The sequence below is a fragment of the Phalacrocorax carbo genome, chromosome 21 (genome assembly GCF_963921805.1).
Source record: "Phalacrocorax carbo chromosome 21, bPhaCar2.1, whole genome shotgun sequence".
NCBI classification, from domain to species: domain Eukaryota; kingdom Metazoa; phylum Chordata; class Aves; order Suliformes; family Phalacrocoracidae; genus Phalacrocorax; species Phalacrocorax carbo.
Window position 1 is genome coordinate 2,929,064 of NC_087533.1, and position 18,085 is coordinate 2,947,148.

Here is an 18,085-nt window from a genome sequence, read left to right on the forward strand (position 1 = left end):
GAGGCTGTGGGAGACAGCTTGAAACGTACCCACGAGCACTGATCGGGGTCTCAAGCCTAATTAGCCCTCAGGAGGCACCCCGTTAGGATGCAAGACTGACGCGGTGTGAGCTCCAGGCAGGTCTTTCCCGCACAGGAGCACGGTGAGCCGCTGCGAGGAAGGGCTGAACGCCGCCCTCGAGATGCTGTCAACGTGCAGCTATAGCAAAAAGGGCACGTGGGCAGTATCAGAGCCTCTGCTGTGCTGGGCAAAGCCATTGCTGTGCTACCTGCTGCTGAAATGCTGCAAAAAGCCATCCCCAGCCCTGAAGATGGGCTCGGGCTGTCTAGACTAGATCACTAAGCTGTCTTGAATGTGATTATCTGCAATTTTGCTGGCAGGCTGTAAGCAGAGGGGCTCACGTCCACACCCCAGGACATGACTGCTCTGAGCTCGGGATGGAGGAGATGCCTCCAGACCACGCACGCTTTCATCCCTCTCGATTAACAGCAGCCAAGTCTGTGAGTCCAGATGTGGCACAACTGTATCCAGGCAGGTCTCTGTGCTCCTGGGAAACGGTGCTGATGTCAGGCAGGGCCCCTGGGGTTGTACCGAGGAACGCTGCGGGTTATATATATTTCATAGGGACAGAGCAGTAGATTATGGCTCTGGACCTGTGTTTTATTCATGACTCAGCCATTTCCCCATCTATAAAATGAAGATAATGATACATTCTTCCTTTAGAAAGAGCTTGTCGTCTCCAAGTGTGCTAAAAACTCTGGCAACAATGCACGTTAATTGAACATTTTCACTTTCTCGAGTTCCAAGAGAAAGTTTTCAGGGAGGATAATTCTTATTTTATCTGTATTTAATACTGTGAGGTGCACGGCAGAGTAAAGACGGTTGCATCTAGGACAGGAGGAGAAGGGAAGAGGAGAAAGGATCATTTGGGTCCACTCTGTTGTGGCATTGGGGCTCAATGTGCTGAGCAAGCACTTGTAAATCAAGCCAGCAAAAATTAAAGGCCACGGTAGCAGGTTGGATTAATCTGTTCTGACTTCCACATCTAAAAGTTAGATGTCAACGTTGGGGCTGGTCGCCTCGGGCTCCCTCCTAGTCGGTGGAGAGAAATAGGCATCTCCAGAGGCCATTTATCTCCTCCCAGACAGGCTGGCTGGATGAATTGCCCTCTGGAGGTGCTGGTCTCTCTCCATTGACAAAGGGAGCTCTGGGTATATCTTATTTATTTATATTAAAAATGGGGGGGGGGGGGCAGATGAAGGTGAATCCTGCCTCTTGGGACTGAAAGGAGGCAGATCCGCAGCTGTACAGGGTCTTTGGGTGCTCTCAGTATTTGGTGCGAGGCTATACCTAAAGCAAGGGGATAACCAGCATTGTAGGCATTGCCCCATCCCGTGCCTTTTGCATGCCGAGAAGTGTTTCCCCACTGATTCTCCCGACCGAGGGTGGAGTTTCTTTTGGCATTACATTCAGCTTACACTTCATGGCTCGGCATAAAAACTGGACAGACGCCCTGCAAGCGTTTGCTGCGTAGCTGCACCTCACACGTACAGGCACAGGACCCTCGAACTACTAGTCGTCAGGAATATCAGCGAGCAAATAACACAGGTTCAACTAGCAAAGATTTGCATGTAGACACTAGAGCGATGGGCAACATTATAAAGCCATAAAATGGAGAAAATGGAAATACCAGGCTCCTAACTACCAAACCCCCAAGCTCTGTGAGTTTTGTCTTCCTGAAAGCTATTCCAGGGATGTCAGAAACAAACTATGTACTTCCACAGTCTCTCGTGTCCTCCTTCTGTATTTCAAATGAATAATAGAGAAAGGAATCATTTTATTTAAAGAGAATGTGTTGAACGGAGTTTGCTTTAAAAAAAAAAAATGCACACAAAAAAAGCACCGCGGCACTCGTCCCTGATTGCTATTATAAAAGAAAACTTCCCTTTTTCATTTATTATTGAAGTAAATTAGGTTGATTGTCAGAAACTTGCGCGTCGGGTAAAAACGTTGCCATTGTGAGTGGTGGTGAGATGAATGCATTTAATTTACCCCTTCGGTACGTTCAGCAGGCGGCCGTGAGCGGCTCCGGCTCTCGGCTCCCCTGCCTCCACCCGGCAAGGCGATTGCCAAGTTTCCTAGGGGATTTTCCATGGTGGGATCTTGTCTCTTCACAGGGGCATCTTGTCCCCCTGCCCTAGGGCTGGGTAGGGAAAAAGAGGACAAAGAGACATGTTGGTTTCTTCCCTCCTCCCGCTGACAGCGTGCCATAGCAGCCAAGTGCTCGCCTGGTTTTTTCGGAGCCAGAAAGCTGCCTGAAAGCTGCTCAGAACAGGCAGGAGTCAGGTGTCGCTTCCAGATTGCCTTGGCCTGCGGTTTCCTCCGTCGGAGCCGCTGCCCGTGGGGGAGCAAGGCTGCATCCCCGGGCAAAGGATGAATCGGCAGCCGGAGGGGGAGGCAGGTGGGCTGGGTTTTGGGAGGCTTGCCGGGGCTTTGCTGGGTACCACGGGTGTGTAACGGCGCTCTATCAGAGAGACAAAAGTATTCCGGTGCCGCCGGGGGCAGCCTGTGACTTCATTGGAAGTCAAGCTGCGGATAAACACTTTTCAGCTTGGGACAAGGCACGACAGATCTGTTGGTAGCCCTCCAAAAGCACCGTTTCTGATCTTGCTTGGATCAGAGGGATGCTGCTGACTTCAGGCCCGCATCCAGCTCTTCCATGGGCAAATGCAGCCCCCTCCTAGCTTGCGATGGAGAAGGCATCACTCCTGTCTCCCTCCACTGCTTCCAGGTGCCAGGAACAAGTCAAGAGAGTGTTCGCCTCTTGGAAATCAGAGCGGTGGGATGCCATCAAATGTGCTGCAGGAGTGCGTGGGCTGTGAGCGGAGCTTCTGGTGGGGACAGTGCAAGCACTAGTGTGCCTGAGGCAGGGAAGGGTGTTCATCAGCCAGGGTTAATGGGGCTGATAGAGAGGGAAGACGCCGCCGTTGAGATTTCAGCCCCAGCGCACGGTGAAGGAGCCATTGAATTTCACGTTATTGCTTGTTCACTGCTCGCGCTGTGCAGGCCAGCCAGGCAAGGGCTAAATCTCTGCATTTCCACTCGCTGCACACCTTGAGTGCGTGCACATCCATGTCTGGGTCAGCGGCGGTGGAGGCTGAGATAGGTGGAAAATTCCTGGGGGAAGCCCAGCTCAGGAGAAGGCACAGGTTGAACCGTGCGCTTTGCTGCTAAATACTGGTGGTGCTGGGAAATCCTCCGCTGGAAGAGCAAATGAACCCAGAACAAATGAAGGGCAACATCTTGAAGCGGAAAGGGAGAGAAGAAGGGTTGCAACCAGGTCTGTGCTAGAAGCGGTTGCTGATATAAATCAGCGGTGAAGGGAAATCTTAAGAGGAGGGTGATGCTGTGTTCGTATGTGTTAGCTTAACTCGCAGGTGAGGACCACGCGCCGTTCCTGTGTGTTTGTGCTTAATTTGAGTGTTGGAAGCTCCCCTCTCCCACTACTGTGACCATGCAACGTGGCCTGGGTGCCGTCCTCCACCCCGTAGTCGTGCCTTTAGGCTGTGCAGGAGCCCCGGGTGGTTTTTGGGTGGTGCACAGAGCAGTAACCACGAGGTGAGCTACATAAAGCTCCGGTGACTTCTGGTAATCACGGAGCATGAGAGCTCAGGGCAAGAGCAAATGAAGGGCATCATCTTGGAGAGGAAAAGCAGAAAGAAGGAGCCACAGCAGACCTTGGCACTCAAACTGTTTGCCGTTATAATATTGCTGGCTGGAAGCATGATTTCTCCCTCTGCCAGTAGGTCTATGTACACAAAACTTTCACCGTGGTTGCAATTACACCGCTCTAAAGTGTTTTTCTGTCATTACTTGTTCTGCCCAAGGAGCAGGACAGCCTGTCCCGGTAACCTGTCCACACCGTATAGCACAGGGACACTTGTACACAAACAGTATTTGGGTGCCTGACAAAGCCAGGACAGCTGCTTGGGTCCATTTATTTCTTGTTTGTATTTGCAAAATCGGAGCCAGAAGCAACTTCCCGAGAATAACCTCTCCAGCCACCTTTTTTTGGTTTATTCTCACCAAAAATCGACTGCAAATGGGCAGGAGGAGAAGGCAAAGGGGGAGAAGGTTTGGTCGAACCTTTCCCACATTTCATCGTGTTTTGGCTGAGCCTGAATTTCAGGCAACGCGCGGGCAGGAGATTGTGACAGCAGAAACATAGTGAGCAGCTTCAATGACAAACTTTGGGTTTTGATTTCAGGGTTGGCCGCGCAGGATTGTGCTTCCCAAGATCAATTGAGGATCAGCTGCAGCAGCGCAATGAATTTAGGGCCAGAAGGGACTTTTAGATCACATAAACAGGCCCCGGAAAGTCATTAGATACCTTTTTTTCTGAGCCTAGGATTTCGTGTTTGTCGAACATAAATCTTCCAAAAAGGTGTTCAGGGTTGATTTAAGGATCTCGGGAGATGCTGAATCCAGGACTGCTATTGGTAGTGGATTTTAAAGGTTAATCACCCTTGCTGCTAAACATTTGTGCTGTATTTAATTTGTCTGTCTTTAACTTTTGGTTGTTGGCTATTGCTCTGTCTTTCCCTGCTAGGGGAAATCGCCTGGCATTTTCTCCTTTGATCAAACCGGGCCTTCCCCTTCTCCCCTCCCCCAGACTAAAGAATTTCTCAATGTCCTTCAGCTCAGCTGTTTTTTATCACCCAGTTTGCCCTCATAGCCCTTCCACTTTTCCCTAGCTTCCTTTTTTTAGTCTGAATATTAGAAGAAAAAAAAAATATCAGAAGGGCCCTGCAAAACTGAGGGGTGATTTTAAAAGCCAGCAGGATTCAGGGGATGGGAGAAGGTAAGGTCTGTGTCGTGCTCCTCCACAGCAGAAATAGTGCTGCTGAGCTCAGGGGGAGCCTGGCTACTGCTGTGCTTGGGCCAGAAACAGGGGGAAAAGCTTTGTGTTTTAAAAAAATGTAATAGATTTTAAATTGCACTTCCTTTAATGAATGAGTCACCCAATTACCACAGCCTGAACACCTGTGCCTGAGATTTGAAGTCTCCAGAGAGACTTTCACTTTTAACAATATTTATTATGATGAGTGTTATCGCATTAGACGGAAACGGCAGAGGAGGGGGGCTGCGGTCACGGGCAGCACCGGGGCAGCGGTGGGTTTTCTTCCCCGCAGATGCTCCAACGCCGCAGCGGTGTCACGCGTGGCATGAATTTCCAAGCGTGCATCGCCCGGTGATGTCCCCAAAGCACTTTGTCCCTTTCCACCTTGCTAAACCCTTGCCCTTACCTTGCTCTTAAAGGGAGAACAGGAGCATGCTTTGCCCAAAACTCTGCATGTTGTGGGTAGGCTGATTCCCCAGGTGGCTCAGGACCATCCAGGTGGGGAAAATTTGCCTTGAGCCGCTACCTGGAGACACCAAGGGATCTTTTTTTTTTTTTTGGCTTAACAAGTGGGAAAAACCTCAAGGAGCAACAGCCATGCAGCTACATCTGGTTTAATGCCTGCAAAGTTGTGCAGTCACCAGGGAAAGGGGCTGAAGAAACCCGTATCTGCAGCAGAAACACAGAGAAAGCAGGGGCTTGTCTGCTCAGCCGTTGGAGCTGCTGCTCCCTCATGGCTGAAAAAGCCTGTGGAGTTTATCAATAACCACAAACCACCTGAGCCTGATGCGGCTCGTTGTGCTGTGAGCTGCAATGCCTGTGATGCTGCTGAGGAATTGGGCTTTGCCTTGCCCCTGGGACTGATTAATTGCCTCGCAGGTGGAAGGTGTTTGGGGGCCACCTCCTCCTTGGATAAAAGGCAGGCAGGCAGGCAGGCAGGAAGATGGTTTGGGTGGACACACATCTCTTTGAGAGGAGTGGGTGCTGTCTGGCAGGAGAAATAACTTCATTTTTGGTGTCCTGGGCTGTGCTCAGGAGCTTTGCCAGCAGGTGAGTTTGGCCTCTCCTTCCTATCTGCTGTCTGGAGACCTGGTTCTTGCAAAATGGGAGGGGGCTTTTAGGCATTAACCCCTCTCCTCGTGGCAGCTTGCTTTTTGAAGGTTCAGCCAGACCTGGTGGAGTTGGTAGCATGCACTTTGCACTGGTTATCATCCATCTGCTCTCCCCCTTCAGGTCAAGGGATAGCTCAAGAGATGCTTTTGACTGTGCTCACGTGTGTGGACAGGCTGCTAGCCCGGGAGGTAACAGGCTCTCCGGCTTGAGCTATTGGGTGTGCGGCCAGGGGTCTAGGGTGAAGCGAGAAAGGATGGGGAAGGTGAATGTGCAAGAGGCAAATGCTCTTTGCTCCCCATGCCCTGCTAATTTTGAAGCATGTCCAAGGCTGTGCTTTCTCCTGGGGCACCCCTGCAGAGCACAGAGGCTACCCGTGTCCTCTGTCTATGTGCCACACCAGAGAACCTTCCCTGGAGCAAATTAATGTTGCATCCTTTAAGGGAGCAGGGAAGGGGCTGTGCCGTGCTGTGCCACCCTCTCCTCACCCACCGTGAGCAGCGAGAGAAGGCAAAGACAGGTCCCAGCTGGAAAAACCGGCTGTGTCTTAGATGTAAAACTGCTGGGGGTGTTGGTGGGGAAGACGTGGCTTTGCAGCAGCCGGTGCAAGGAAGCCGGGTGCCGGTCAGGGTCAGAAAACCCACGCCACGGAGGTGCGGGGGCCGAGACGGCTCAATTTTGACATCTCTTGTAAACCAGCGGATGATTTGAGAAAAGGATTGCATAGCATCTTGCCCGGTAATTTCACATCCCTCCCACTCCAGCTTCGACCGGGTCAGGGCCAAAAGCCCGCTGCGTGGGGACGGGCGAGCTGTGGCGGAGCACAGCCCCGGCAGTGGGCTGCAGCCGCGCCGGCTGTATGGAGACAGAGGTATAATTATCCCAGCTCCTGTCGCTCTTCGTGCTCTGCCAACACTTCTGCAGGCCAGAGGGCTGAACTGATGTATTTATGCACCTTCCCCTGCCTGTGTTTAAACAGCACCTTGGAAAATGCAGTAAAGAAGCCGCAACTCTTTTCAGTGTCCTCTAGGGGTTTTAATTTATTTTTATTGTGTTGGATGCTTGTTTCATTGTGGGTTTTTTTAGTTGGTTGGGTGTTTTTTTTCCCCCCCAGTGCTGGAAGTTGGCTTTACTGCAGAGCAGAGGTGCTGCAGAGAGGCTACTGAATTGCAGAGTGTTAATAGGTATGATAAGCCAAGTTAGCACGGAGGGATGTGGTAGAGCTGTCAATAAGCCATGGGGTTACTTTAGCTTCATGTTTAATAGAGAGTCTGCATTTTTCCTCATAGTTTTATGGGTTTGGGCCCCTGTTTTCACCGGGGCAGAGCCTGAATTCCCTGCTCTGTTAATTTGCACAGTCAGGCGCTTCTCTTGCATCCTTGTGTACAGGTCCTGGTGCTGGCTGAGGATGCTCCGTGCTTGAGGACAGTGTTGCCCCCCTCCCAGAAAAAAACAACCCAGAAATTGCTGTGGAGTTTATGTTTTCCAGCTCAGGATTGGACTGTGCAACGGGGAAGGCTTCTGTGTGTCTCCTTAGGCCATTTTGTTATGCTGATTAAAAAAATTGTCTAGAAACGGTTTCATTTGCTCCCCCAGTAACTAAACTAGCAAGAAACAGTTGAATTCTCTGCACCTTGTGTGAATGAGCATCCTCTTCTTGTTGCAGGCAGGGCCAGCCTGGCTTGCAGACACGTCGACTCTCCTGGCCGTGCCGGACTGCTGCATCACCTCGAGGAGGAGACACCTCCAAGGTACCCTAGACTGTTGATTATGGTTTTTTTTTTTCCCTGATTACAAGATGATACGTGTCTGAAGGGTGTAAATCTGTTTTTTAAAGCATTGAAGGTGCTTTATGCTGCGTCTGTGATGTGTGAAGTTGCCCACATGGTGAGTTTTTGGGAGCGTGGTTTCACCTGACTGGCGTTCAGTAACCCTGCTTAATCCAGAACTGGAAGCTTTTGAAAGTGATTTTGCAAGCCTGGAGATGTTTCAAGCTTATGAGGCTTTTGACCCGTCTCATTTATGCTCGCCTCTTGCATTGCTAAGGGAGAAGCTTAGAAATGTGAATTATGTGAAATACGGTGTGAAATCTTTTGAGATATCTAAGTCGTGTGCGTATACACATTGGCGCTTCCATCTCCTTAAGACTTCATCTCTCCTTCCTCAGTCGATCCATGTCTGGTTACATTATGCCGCAGCAGCTGGGGGTAGAGTGGGTGGGAGCAGGTGAAGGACGTGGATTTATGCTCCCCATCTCCCCTCCCCAGCGGCATCCTGCCCCTCTTTCTGCTTTCCTTTCCTCGCTCCCCAGGACCCAAATGCAACGTCCTCATTCGTAATCCTGACTCAGACGTGGGGATGGTGGGAACAACCTCCAGCAGCCTGGGGGCTGGGTATTTCTGAGGCTTATGTGGTTTTTTGATCTTTTTTCTTTCTGTCCTATTTTGTAAAGCTGAGAGCCGTGCTAGAAAACATCTATTAGGCTGAGAAATTAATACTTCTTCCTAAATATAAGTTTCCAGAATCTACCTGGTTTTCATACAAGGGTTGTGTGCTTTTCTTAGTACTTTTCCTAGCAGATGTTTTGCTGTTGCAAAGCTCAGACTTGTTGGTCGCGCTCTGGACCTCTCCTTTGCTGCACAGCCATTTTATATGTCCTTTGGTCTTGCTGAAGAAAGAAGAAAGTTGAAAGTTAAGTGGAGGCCTGGGGGTGCGGGTGGGCTGTGCATCGTCTTTCCCAGGATATTAATGAAAAAACCCAGAACTTCAAAGCTTTTGCAAGTTGCAGCTGATAAAGGGCGGCCCTCTAGGTGCTGGCTCTCCAAGTGCCATCCCACCTCGGTGTCTGTCATCCCAGCGGCTGCTCCGGTCCAGCGCCGGCATCCCGCAGCACCGCTGCAGTGCCCGCGGTGAGATCTGAGGGCAGGGGCCATCTTTCTTCCTCCCATGGCATCAAAGCTGTGTGAGAGCCCCTTCCTGAGGCTGCTGCAGTTGAAAGGGAAGGAGGAAGGAAAAGGTAAGGAAAGAGGGAAAGAAAGAGAGGCAATGAGCAAGGTGGTTTGAACAACCTTAATGATCCCAGGCTTTCCCAATTGTGCAGTGATGCCGTGTATTTGCCACCGGATTTCATCCCAAACACCCTAAACTGAACATAAAGCGCTGTTTAATAAACACCAGTCGGCATTTCATTTCCCTGAATGTTCTGGAGGCAACTGCTAATTATTCCAGTGATTCCACTGTAATTACTCGGAACCCACTATTCACAGATTCCTCCATTGACTTCTATATCCGTACACGCGCATGCTGAAATATGTATATATTTTGGTGTCCTATTGAAAATTCAATAGGATCCAATTTCAGTTGCTATTGCCTTCCCCCCGTGCCTCCCCTCTCCAATTTGCCGATGCTACAGCTGCACGATGGAGAAGAAAGGATGCAGCGTCTAGCACGGACGTAAACAGCGACGTCCAACTGAAATGGGGAGAGAAAAATTACTTCCTTGTACTCTGCGCTCTTGACAAGAGCTGGTTCTTTCTTTTCTTTTTTCTTTTTTTTCACCCCCTTCCCTTCTTTTTCTACCACGTTCAATTTTCTGACTCTGCCGGGCAGGTTGCAGAACTAATCTTGAACATGCTTTGAGCCTACTGTATAACACCACAAGCCTTTAAAGATTGGGGTGGGGGAAGAAGGAAGAGGAGCATGCAGGGAATGCAATTAGTTTGGGGCAGCGGGACGAGTGGGAGAAGCTAAAATTGCAAATGCTGGTTATTTGGGGAAAACGAATCTCATTCCTCCCAGGGCTGGCTTACCTGGGTGTTTTGGGTAGCTGGAGAGTGGGAGACGTGAATTAGATGGGGGGGGGGGGAAAATCCCTAGACAGTCTGCAGGGTCTCAAAAGGCACTTTCATCACAAAAAGTGTGTTGTAACATGCACATTTATTTTACCCTGTGCCTTTGTTTGGAGTACAAAGGCTCTCATGTTCCAGGCATGCCAAGGATTGACCAGTAACCAGAGGCTGGGCTGGATTCAGAGGTGTTGCATCGGCTCTTGAAAGTAAAATAGGTGCTGGGTGTGTTTGAACGCTGCAGTAAAGGCTTCACCTCTGCTGTGCTGAGGATGGCCCTTCCAGAATTGAGAATGTTTGTCAATAAATAGTATCTGGTGGCTTTCCGTGTGTTCCCAGGTGCTGGCGAGTTTGCTCAAGGATCTCACCTGTGACATCAAGGTGGCTGCAGGCTTCTTGATTGCCCTCAAGGCAAACTGGTGTGCTGGGTCGCCTGCTGAGCCCTGGCCATCTGGCTGTGACTGCTAGCTTCAGAGGGGCCGGAGCTGTGCAAGTGTCTTCACCCCCAAAATCAGTATCCTGTTGTCAGTTTTGAAAAGGTGGTTAGAAATGTAAAAATCGGAGAGCTCTGGGAGCAGGTATTTTAAAACCAGTGTGTCTTGCAACATCATCTAGGACTCAGCTGGCTGAGTCTTTGTCTTTGCTCTCCAAGTCCCGGAGAAGGTGGTAGAGAGCCTGATGAGGGAAAAAAAAAAGAAGAGAAACATAGGGATGTGCCAGGGCTGTGTCACCCTCAAGCCCAGAAGCATGCACAAGGTAGTAAACATCCTCTATCTCCTCGAGCCATCTGTTTGCAGAGTCTCTGCCCATGTAACAGTGCCACTTCCCTGGGTGTACTTGTTGCCTTCTTGTAATCCGTAGGTAAATAGACATCTAATCAACTGGAAAGCAGGGAGCGGCGGCAGCGAGCCGCGATAAGAGTCCTGTTGGGACGGGGACGAACAGCAGCATGTACTCTGGCGGGTGGGATGCTGGAAGATGTCCCTGCAAAATACTTGGAATAAGGGGGAATCTGATTTGTTCGGGGGGAAAGGAATAAATTAAGGGGATAGTGGCCGTTGAGCACCTCCAGGGACTCTTAGCACCTTGTCTGGTCAAACCCTGTTTTGCTTCTGGGTCGCAACGTGCTTGAAATTGGGAGAGTATTATTCTCCAGGTAATGCAGATAACGGGTCCGTGTGCTCTGAGCGAGGGCATGGTTTGCAAGCTGTGTGCAGGGACGCCGGTCACTGCTCCCTCCGAGTTTGCAGCTTTGAGGAGGAGTTCAAGGAGTTTGGGGCTCACAGAGTGCCTCACACTTGGGCAGGTGTTTTGCCTGGCTGAGCCAGCTCCTTCTCCACTTACCCTTTCTTTGTGCTTCTTCCGCTGTGAAGATCACGTTGCCCCTCGGTGTGTAATTTGCCATCAGTTCAATTTTGATGGGAAGCAAGGTGCGCTCAGCACTGGAGCTGCTCTTTGCTGGGATTTTTTTATCTCTGAAGGGTTCCTTGCCACGTGCCGCACTGGGGCTGCTGCTTTGGAGAGGCTGGTGTGCGTCAGGCATTGCAGAGCAGAGCTGAAAGCTGGCCCAGCAAGGGGCACCTGTTTTTGGGAGGGCGTCGTGGGGCATTCGGAGCTGGGGTGGTGCCCCAGTGCCCTTTAGTACATGGCATTACCGTGTTTAATGTACTCGGCGCTAATCTTTCTCTAAACAGAAGCGATCTTGCTGAGTTCAGCACTGAAGGAGCAATAACCAATGAAGGAGATGAGATTAAGAAAACTCACAAGAATTAAATGTGCTAGAAAGGGCTGGGGAAGTGCCAGGGGCACTGCAGTAAATGACCTCCCTGGGAATCGAGGACAAATAAAATCCATGCCCAGCCTCTCTCCTCCCAGGCGCCTTATGCCGATGCCTAAGCCCTCCCCTCCCTGGTGTGACCATAGATGTTGCTTTCAGGGTTATTTTTTGCACTGGAGTACAACAAATCCTCTGTGCTATGGGGCCGAGACGAGGATCCGTGTCGCTGCATTCAGAAAAACTAACCTCTCGAGCTCAAGGAGAGCTGCTTCAGTTGGCAGTAGCATTAGGTGCTTTATTCTGTCTGGAACAGCCTTGAGAGGGCAAACAAAACCTCTGTGCTGTGGCTCTTGTTTCCAGAGGCTCTCTGCAGGCAGGGCTGCCGGCGAGCGTGGCTTTTTTTCCTGCGAGCCAGAGACGGAGCCCAAAATTTGCCCAAATGTCATCAGACTGGGATGAAAATGGGGTGCAGCAACCCAGGTGAATCAGCCGTCCCGGTCTGAGCTCTGCTGGGCTCGGTGGGGATGTAGGAAAGTCTTCTGCTCAACTTGCTGTTTGTGGGGCTTTCACCTGAAATGAGGTGGAGGAGGTGGGAGTGGTAGGGTTTGGTTTTGTTTTTTGTTTTTTTTTTTTTTTCCCCCCGCCTGAAAGCATTGGGGGTGGGAAATGTCTCAGTGGTGGGCTGGGTGGAGGTCTTCCTACCCCCCCCGTGGGTTTGCTCGCCACCAGCGTGGTACCCGCGGCCACTCGGCAGCGTGAGGATGTCCTTCACGGAGCCTGGGCATCTCAAAACGTCTCGAGAGCAGCCGCTGCCTCGAATCCCTACCCCTAGTGCCGCATAGGCTCGGAGGCTGTGAGGATGACTTTGCAGTGATATATTTACTACAATTACCATCTCTCTTCCCAGAGGAGGAAAAAATAGATGAATATGTTTTGAAGGTGTCATGGAGTGAAAGCAAGAGAGGAGCTTGAGCCTGAACTTATGAATAACTTATAGGCTTCCTCTCTTCTTGAAGTCACTCCATTTGGGCTTATCTTTCTCACCCGTAGGAGGTGTAATTAAAGGAGCAAAGCCAGGCATCCGTGCGCACAGCGGCTGCCTGTGGGCACTCGTCTGTCTGGCTCCGTGTGTCCCATGCACGCAAGGGCACGGCAGTGCCAGAACGCCCTTGTATGCAGACGTGAGCCGGGGTACGCGTTGAGCTGTGGTTTTACAAGTTCCCCCCTCGGTTCCGATCCCTCGTGAAGGGAAGGGGTATTTTGCAGGTATCTCTGATATTTTTAGGATAGCTGGTGGAAGCGTTCCCTCAACTCTCCTCTTGCACTGGTGAAACCAGAAGCAGAAGTCACCTAGGAAGGGGAAACACTGCAAGAGGAAGCAGGCAAACCCTGCAACCCTTACTTAAGATTTGGGAGGTTTTTGTTCAGGTCTTGACATGGCTGGAAACTCCCTCCGTGACCTCATGCGTTGAGTTAGCCTTTCCGAGCCTTGTATTTCTAGCCATAAAATGGGGAGTAATTTCCTCTTGTCTCAACACCCTTTTCTGCTTTCTCTATTTTGACTTTAAGAGCTCAAGGGAGGGATTGGTGGCTTTTTTTTTTTACCCGGTGTACATACAGAGTCTAACATAATGGAACCGGGATCTTATCAAAGGCTTGTGAATGCTATTGTAATGCATATAGTAATTATAGGTATGTATATGTAAGGATGATGAAAAAAAATCCAATGAAACATGGCATTTCCCTCTGGAAAAATGTTAGCGGAATAAAACCACGCCTGGGAGTATGTCAGTTCCAGCAAAAAATGTCTATTAAAAATTATGCAGTGCTGTTCAGCAAGGTCACAACGCTCCTTTTAGAGCCAGTTAGAGGTTTCCTTTCAAAGCAGCATGTCACTTTTTTTTTCTCCCCCTGCAGACTTTTAGCTAAGGTGTTGTATTTTGGCCTTCTGTTCGGATCTGGGCTGTGGGGGGGGGGGGGGAATCTCATCTAAAATTTTGCAGAAATTTCTGCCAAACGGGGCCTTCTGTGGCTCAGTACACGTGGAGGCATGGTTTCCCTGTTCAACACCATATATATGTGTGATTTCCAATGAATAACTTCTTCCCCCCGTCCCCCTATCTCGGGAGTGCAGCCCCGCTATCTGTATGTTCACATCAGCCCGGCACATAGATATGTATGAGTGTAATGGATATTAGGCATTTATTGCAAGGCATTCTGTTGAACATCACCTGCTGTTCAACATGAAAAGTTGATGTTCCACAAAGCCACAAGCCAAAGGCTCCTTAAGAGCTGTTCTGGTGCATCGGGTAAATATACGTGCTCGGAACAAGTGCTGTGTGAATTAATAATGCATAGAGCAAATCTGTAAGAAGAGCAGCTACTGCGTAGGGCCTTCTTATAAACTGCTCTCTCTGCTTAGGCAAATAGACAGGGAAGTTGTGTTGGGTTTTTTTTTAAGCATAACGGGGAGGTAATAAACCAAACTAACCTAAATAACTGCTTCCAGCTGCTGGAGGTACGGTACCTGCCTCGGCAGCCGGGGTCAAATCTAGAAGCGTTGTGAAAGGTGATAAAAATTGCGATGTAGCAGCTTGCGTTATCACGGGTAACTTGTGTTGGTGGGGAAGTGGAGGGGATGGGATGACGTGATGGCGCTAGGAATCCTTATCCCTTACCCCAGTCCGTCACCAAGCATCTCCCCATCCAAAATGTATCAGCTGGAGGTCGCCGGGGCAGGGGCGGATGTGTGCGTTGCTCCGACCCGGAGGAACAGCTCAAGCCCTAACATCACTGGGTGGGTAGGACCATGTATTCAATACCTCAGAGCCTGTATTTTTTTCCTGAGAAACATCCCGCTGACCGAGTGGGAGCAGGGACTCCCTACGCAGCCCGGGACTGGATCGTTAGCAGTACCATTGCTGTTAGCTCTCCCCATCCTAACGCGCTGGGAGGTTGTGCGGACACTAGTAGGCTGTAGGCTGCTCTGGTGGTACCATAAACTGGCAGTGGAGAGCTCTGGATCAGTCGGACCTCCTCGAAGTGTTCGGTTTGAACCAAGCCTTGGGGGAGGAAGAGGAAGGAGAGCTGAAACCTCCCTGCATCAGGCCGCAGCTTTATACCAGCTGGTGTTTTGGCAAGACCCCCATGAATATTACCGGATGATGGGTTTTTTGGGGGAAACCCGAGGATGGTGAGATGCACCGCCCCGGTTAGGGACAGCGTCACCCTTTGGCTGGCCAGTGGAGGGACGTGCAGGCACCTGAGGGGGCTGTTGGGGACATCCAACCAGAGCTGCCGATCCCTCCCCAGCTGCCAACTTTTGACGTGTGGATCGTTATTGCCAGACCTGTCGATGGGACTTTGGGAGAGGGACTGGTGCCTGTGGTTTGTCGCCATCCTTCAGCAGAACGGCTGGCCCAGATCTGACTCGGAGAGTCTCTCTGGGCGGCAGTGATAGAGAGGAGAGAGAGAACCACAGCTGTTTTTTTTTTCCAAGAGTTTGCAGCCAAATCTTCTTCTGAATTGCAAAGTGAACAGCTCAGATTTTGGAACCCTCTGAGGAGGAATAAATACAAAAAGCCAAGATACCTTTTTTTTTTTGCTTCATCATTTTTCTGCCTATAATGTTGTTTTAAGGGGCTGTGAGTCACCTCGAGCAACAAAATGAGACATCCTCTACCCCTGATGAAAATAATGAATATTTAACAAGATATTATTTATTGGGGCTGTGTAAAATAGGGGCCTGGGTTCAGTACCTCTAATATTCTCCATATTGGACAAAAGGGCTTAATAAAATGAGGTCTTGAGGACCTTGTGTGGGCATGTCGGTGTCATGCTCTTGCCATTGGGTTGTGGTATGGACAGATGGGGTGGGTTTAGGTATCTGGAGTTGGAGGAAGGTCTGTCTTGTTTCCATTGTTGTGAAATAAGCACCAGAAACTGGCGTGTGGAGCGGAGTTTAAGTAATGGGAGCACATTTGAACCTAAGCAGGGTGCAAGCGGCCTGGGTGCTGCTCAGAGGGGTAGGTGGTCTTGGTGTGAGGCATCTGGTGAGTGTGGTTACAGCACAAAAAAGCTTTGGTCTGGAATAAAAGTAGATTCATGCTACAAATTGAAGAGTTATTACCTAAAAATTTGCCTTTGGAGCAATTTTCTATATGGGAATTAGCATTATAGGAGGAATCGGCTTGTTCAGCCAGTGCTGGGGTGGACACCAGCCCCCTGAAAGCTGAGGCAGGTGCTGTGGGTGCTCCTCTTTGGGCTGGGTGGGGGGGGGGCGGTTCTCCCTCCCATCATCACGCAGGTGGTGAAACTGAGTCACGGCACCTCTGAAGTCACCCAAGGGGCGTGTGGGTGTGTGTCACCCCGGGGTGGGGGGGTGTCACCCAAGGGGGGTGTGGGGGGGTGTCACCCAAGGGGGGTGTGGGGGGGCGTCACCCCCCGTTCCCCGGCGGGGAGGGGCAGTGGCGGGCTGGGGGCGGCGGGGGAAGGGGGGTGCGGATGCCGGTGCGGGGGGGCCCCCGCAGCCAATGAGTGCGGCGCGGGGGAGGGCTGCCTGCGCGGCCGGCGGCGTGTTGCAGCCGGGCGGCGTGTGCGGGCCGGAGCGGCGGGGACAGCAGCGCCTGTCCCTCGCACCTTGCCACCCCTTCCGACCCCCCCTTCCCCCCCCCCCTTTTTTTTTTCCTTTTAATTTTTGTGGGTTTTTTCCCTCCCCCACCCTGCGGTGCATTATTATTTTTTCCCTTCCTTCCCTCCCCCCCCCCTTCCCCAACCCTTTCCTGCGCTTTGCTCCGGGAAAACGCTGGATTTTAAACCTCTCCCCGCCAGGCAGTGAGCGGGGAAGGAGGGGGAGGGAGGAAAAAAAAAAAAAAAAACCCAAACCACGCAACCGGCGGTGAAACATGGCCCAGGCGAAAATGCACCACCCCGTCTCTTGGGTGATCTTCGCCGGGATGGCCGCTCTCCTCCTCTCCCAAGGTAGGGCCGGGCGGGGATGCTGCGGGGGATGCGGGCGGGGAAAGGGGGGCGGCCCCACGGCAGCACCCTCCGGGGCGGGGGGGGAGAAGATGGGGAGCCCCCAGAGCAGGGGCAGAGCTGGGAGAGGGTCCCCAGCCTGCTGCTAAGTTGCGGGGGGGGGGGGGGCGGTGTGAGGATGCGGGTATGGCACGGCGGTATATCCCAATTGGCGCTGCGTCCCCGGGCTTTAGGGGAACTTATCCCATGGCGCAGCAAACCCCACCCCCCCCCCCCCCCCCCCAATGCTGATTTTATTTTTTGGGGGGGGATCCGGTGCAGAGGGACTCTGCCGTCTCAACTAAGTTCCCGCAGGAGCAATATATCCAACAGGCTGGGGGCGGGGAGGGGGGTGTTGGAGCCCCCCCCCCCCCCCCCCCTTTGCGTTGCCGGACCCGCCTGCAAGGTCGTCCCAAAAACTCGGTGCAGCCCCCGGGGTCCTGCTCGCCCCCCGCCGGGCTGGGGAGTTGGGAAGTCCTTGTCCAGCCTGTCCCGGGCGAGCACGGCTTCCTCCCCCTCATCCCCAAAAGGGGATGGTGCTTTGGCGAGGGCGGGGGTTGTGGAAAAGCGGGGGGGAGAGCAGAAAGCGAGGGGAGAAAAGGTAGGGGGGGAGGAGGAGGAGGCAGGAGCCAGCCCCATCTGGCCGGGAGCACCGAGCCTGTCAGCTCGCGTTAGGCTCCTCGCAGCCATCTGGAGGGGCTGTGGGAGCGGGGGTACCGCCGTGGGAGGGGAGGAGGGGGCCGCATCCTGCACCCCGGGGCTCCTCCTGCGCCGGAGCGCCCGCCGAGCCGGGGCTGCGGGGGGAGAAGCGCCCGGGGGGCTGCATTGCACCGAGCCCGCCACCATCGCGGGTGGTACCCGGGGCTGTGGCGGCGAGGGCTGGATGGATGCGCCCCCTTCCACCGCTGTGCTGCCCCCGGTGCCCACCCAGGGATGGGGTTTGGGTACCTGCGTGTCTAAATCAGCCTTGCCTGGGGTGTCTCCCCCCCACCCCCCCTGCCTTCAACCGAGGTGCTCTGCAGCAGGGCTCCAGTGGGGCGTGAAACCCCATCCTGCGTGGGGCAGGGGGCTGCCCGAGCCGGGGGAGATGGCCAGCCGCCATCTCCGCTCAAACTTCTTTCTCCTGGGCAAGCTGGGCCCGCTCTTGCAGAGAGCCACCCCTGCTGTATCGACCGGCGCGGGCTGCTTAGCATGCACATCACACGCCAAGGCATTTCTCCTCTTCGCCTTCCTCCCTCTCTCTCCCTCCTCAAGCTTGCTCCTTCTCCCTGGGTTGCTGCTTCCCGCTCGCGCTGCGCGGGATGCTGGCGTCCCTGCAGCCCTGGCTCCCGAGGGGGGCTTCCTGGGGGTGGGAGCCCTGGCCCCCTCTGCCAGGAGCCCAGGTGGGGCGCTGGGGGGCGAAGCTGCCCTTCCCCGCCTCGTTTCTCCTGTCCAGAA

The 18,085-nt window shown here is 52.4% G+C and overlaps 1 protein-coding gene across 1 annotated transcript in view; it reads left to right on the forward strand.

Annotated features, from left to right (window-relative positions):
- The first annotated feature begins 16,075 nt into the window (after positions 1-16,075).
- The window catches only part of LOC135316683 (protein CEPU-1), a 354,709-nt gene continuing 352,699 nt past the window's right edge, over positions 16,076-18,085 (forward strand). The window contains exon 1 of the mRNA XM_064470905.1: positions 16,076-16,612. Coding sequence (XP_064326975.1) covers positions 16,537-16,612 — 76 coding nt within the window. The 5' untranslated portion in view covers positions 16,076-16,536. The remainder of the gene's footprint in view (positions 16,613-18,085) is intronic.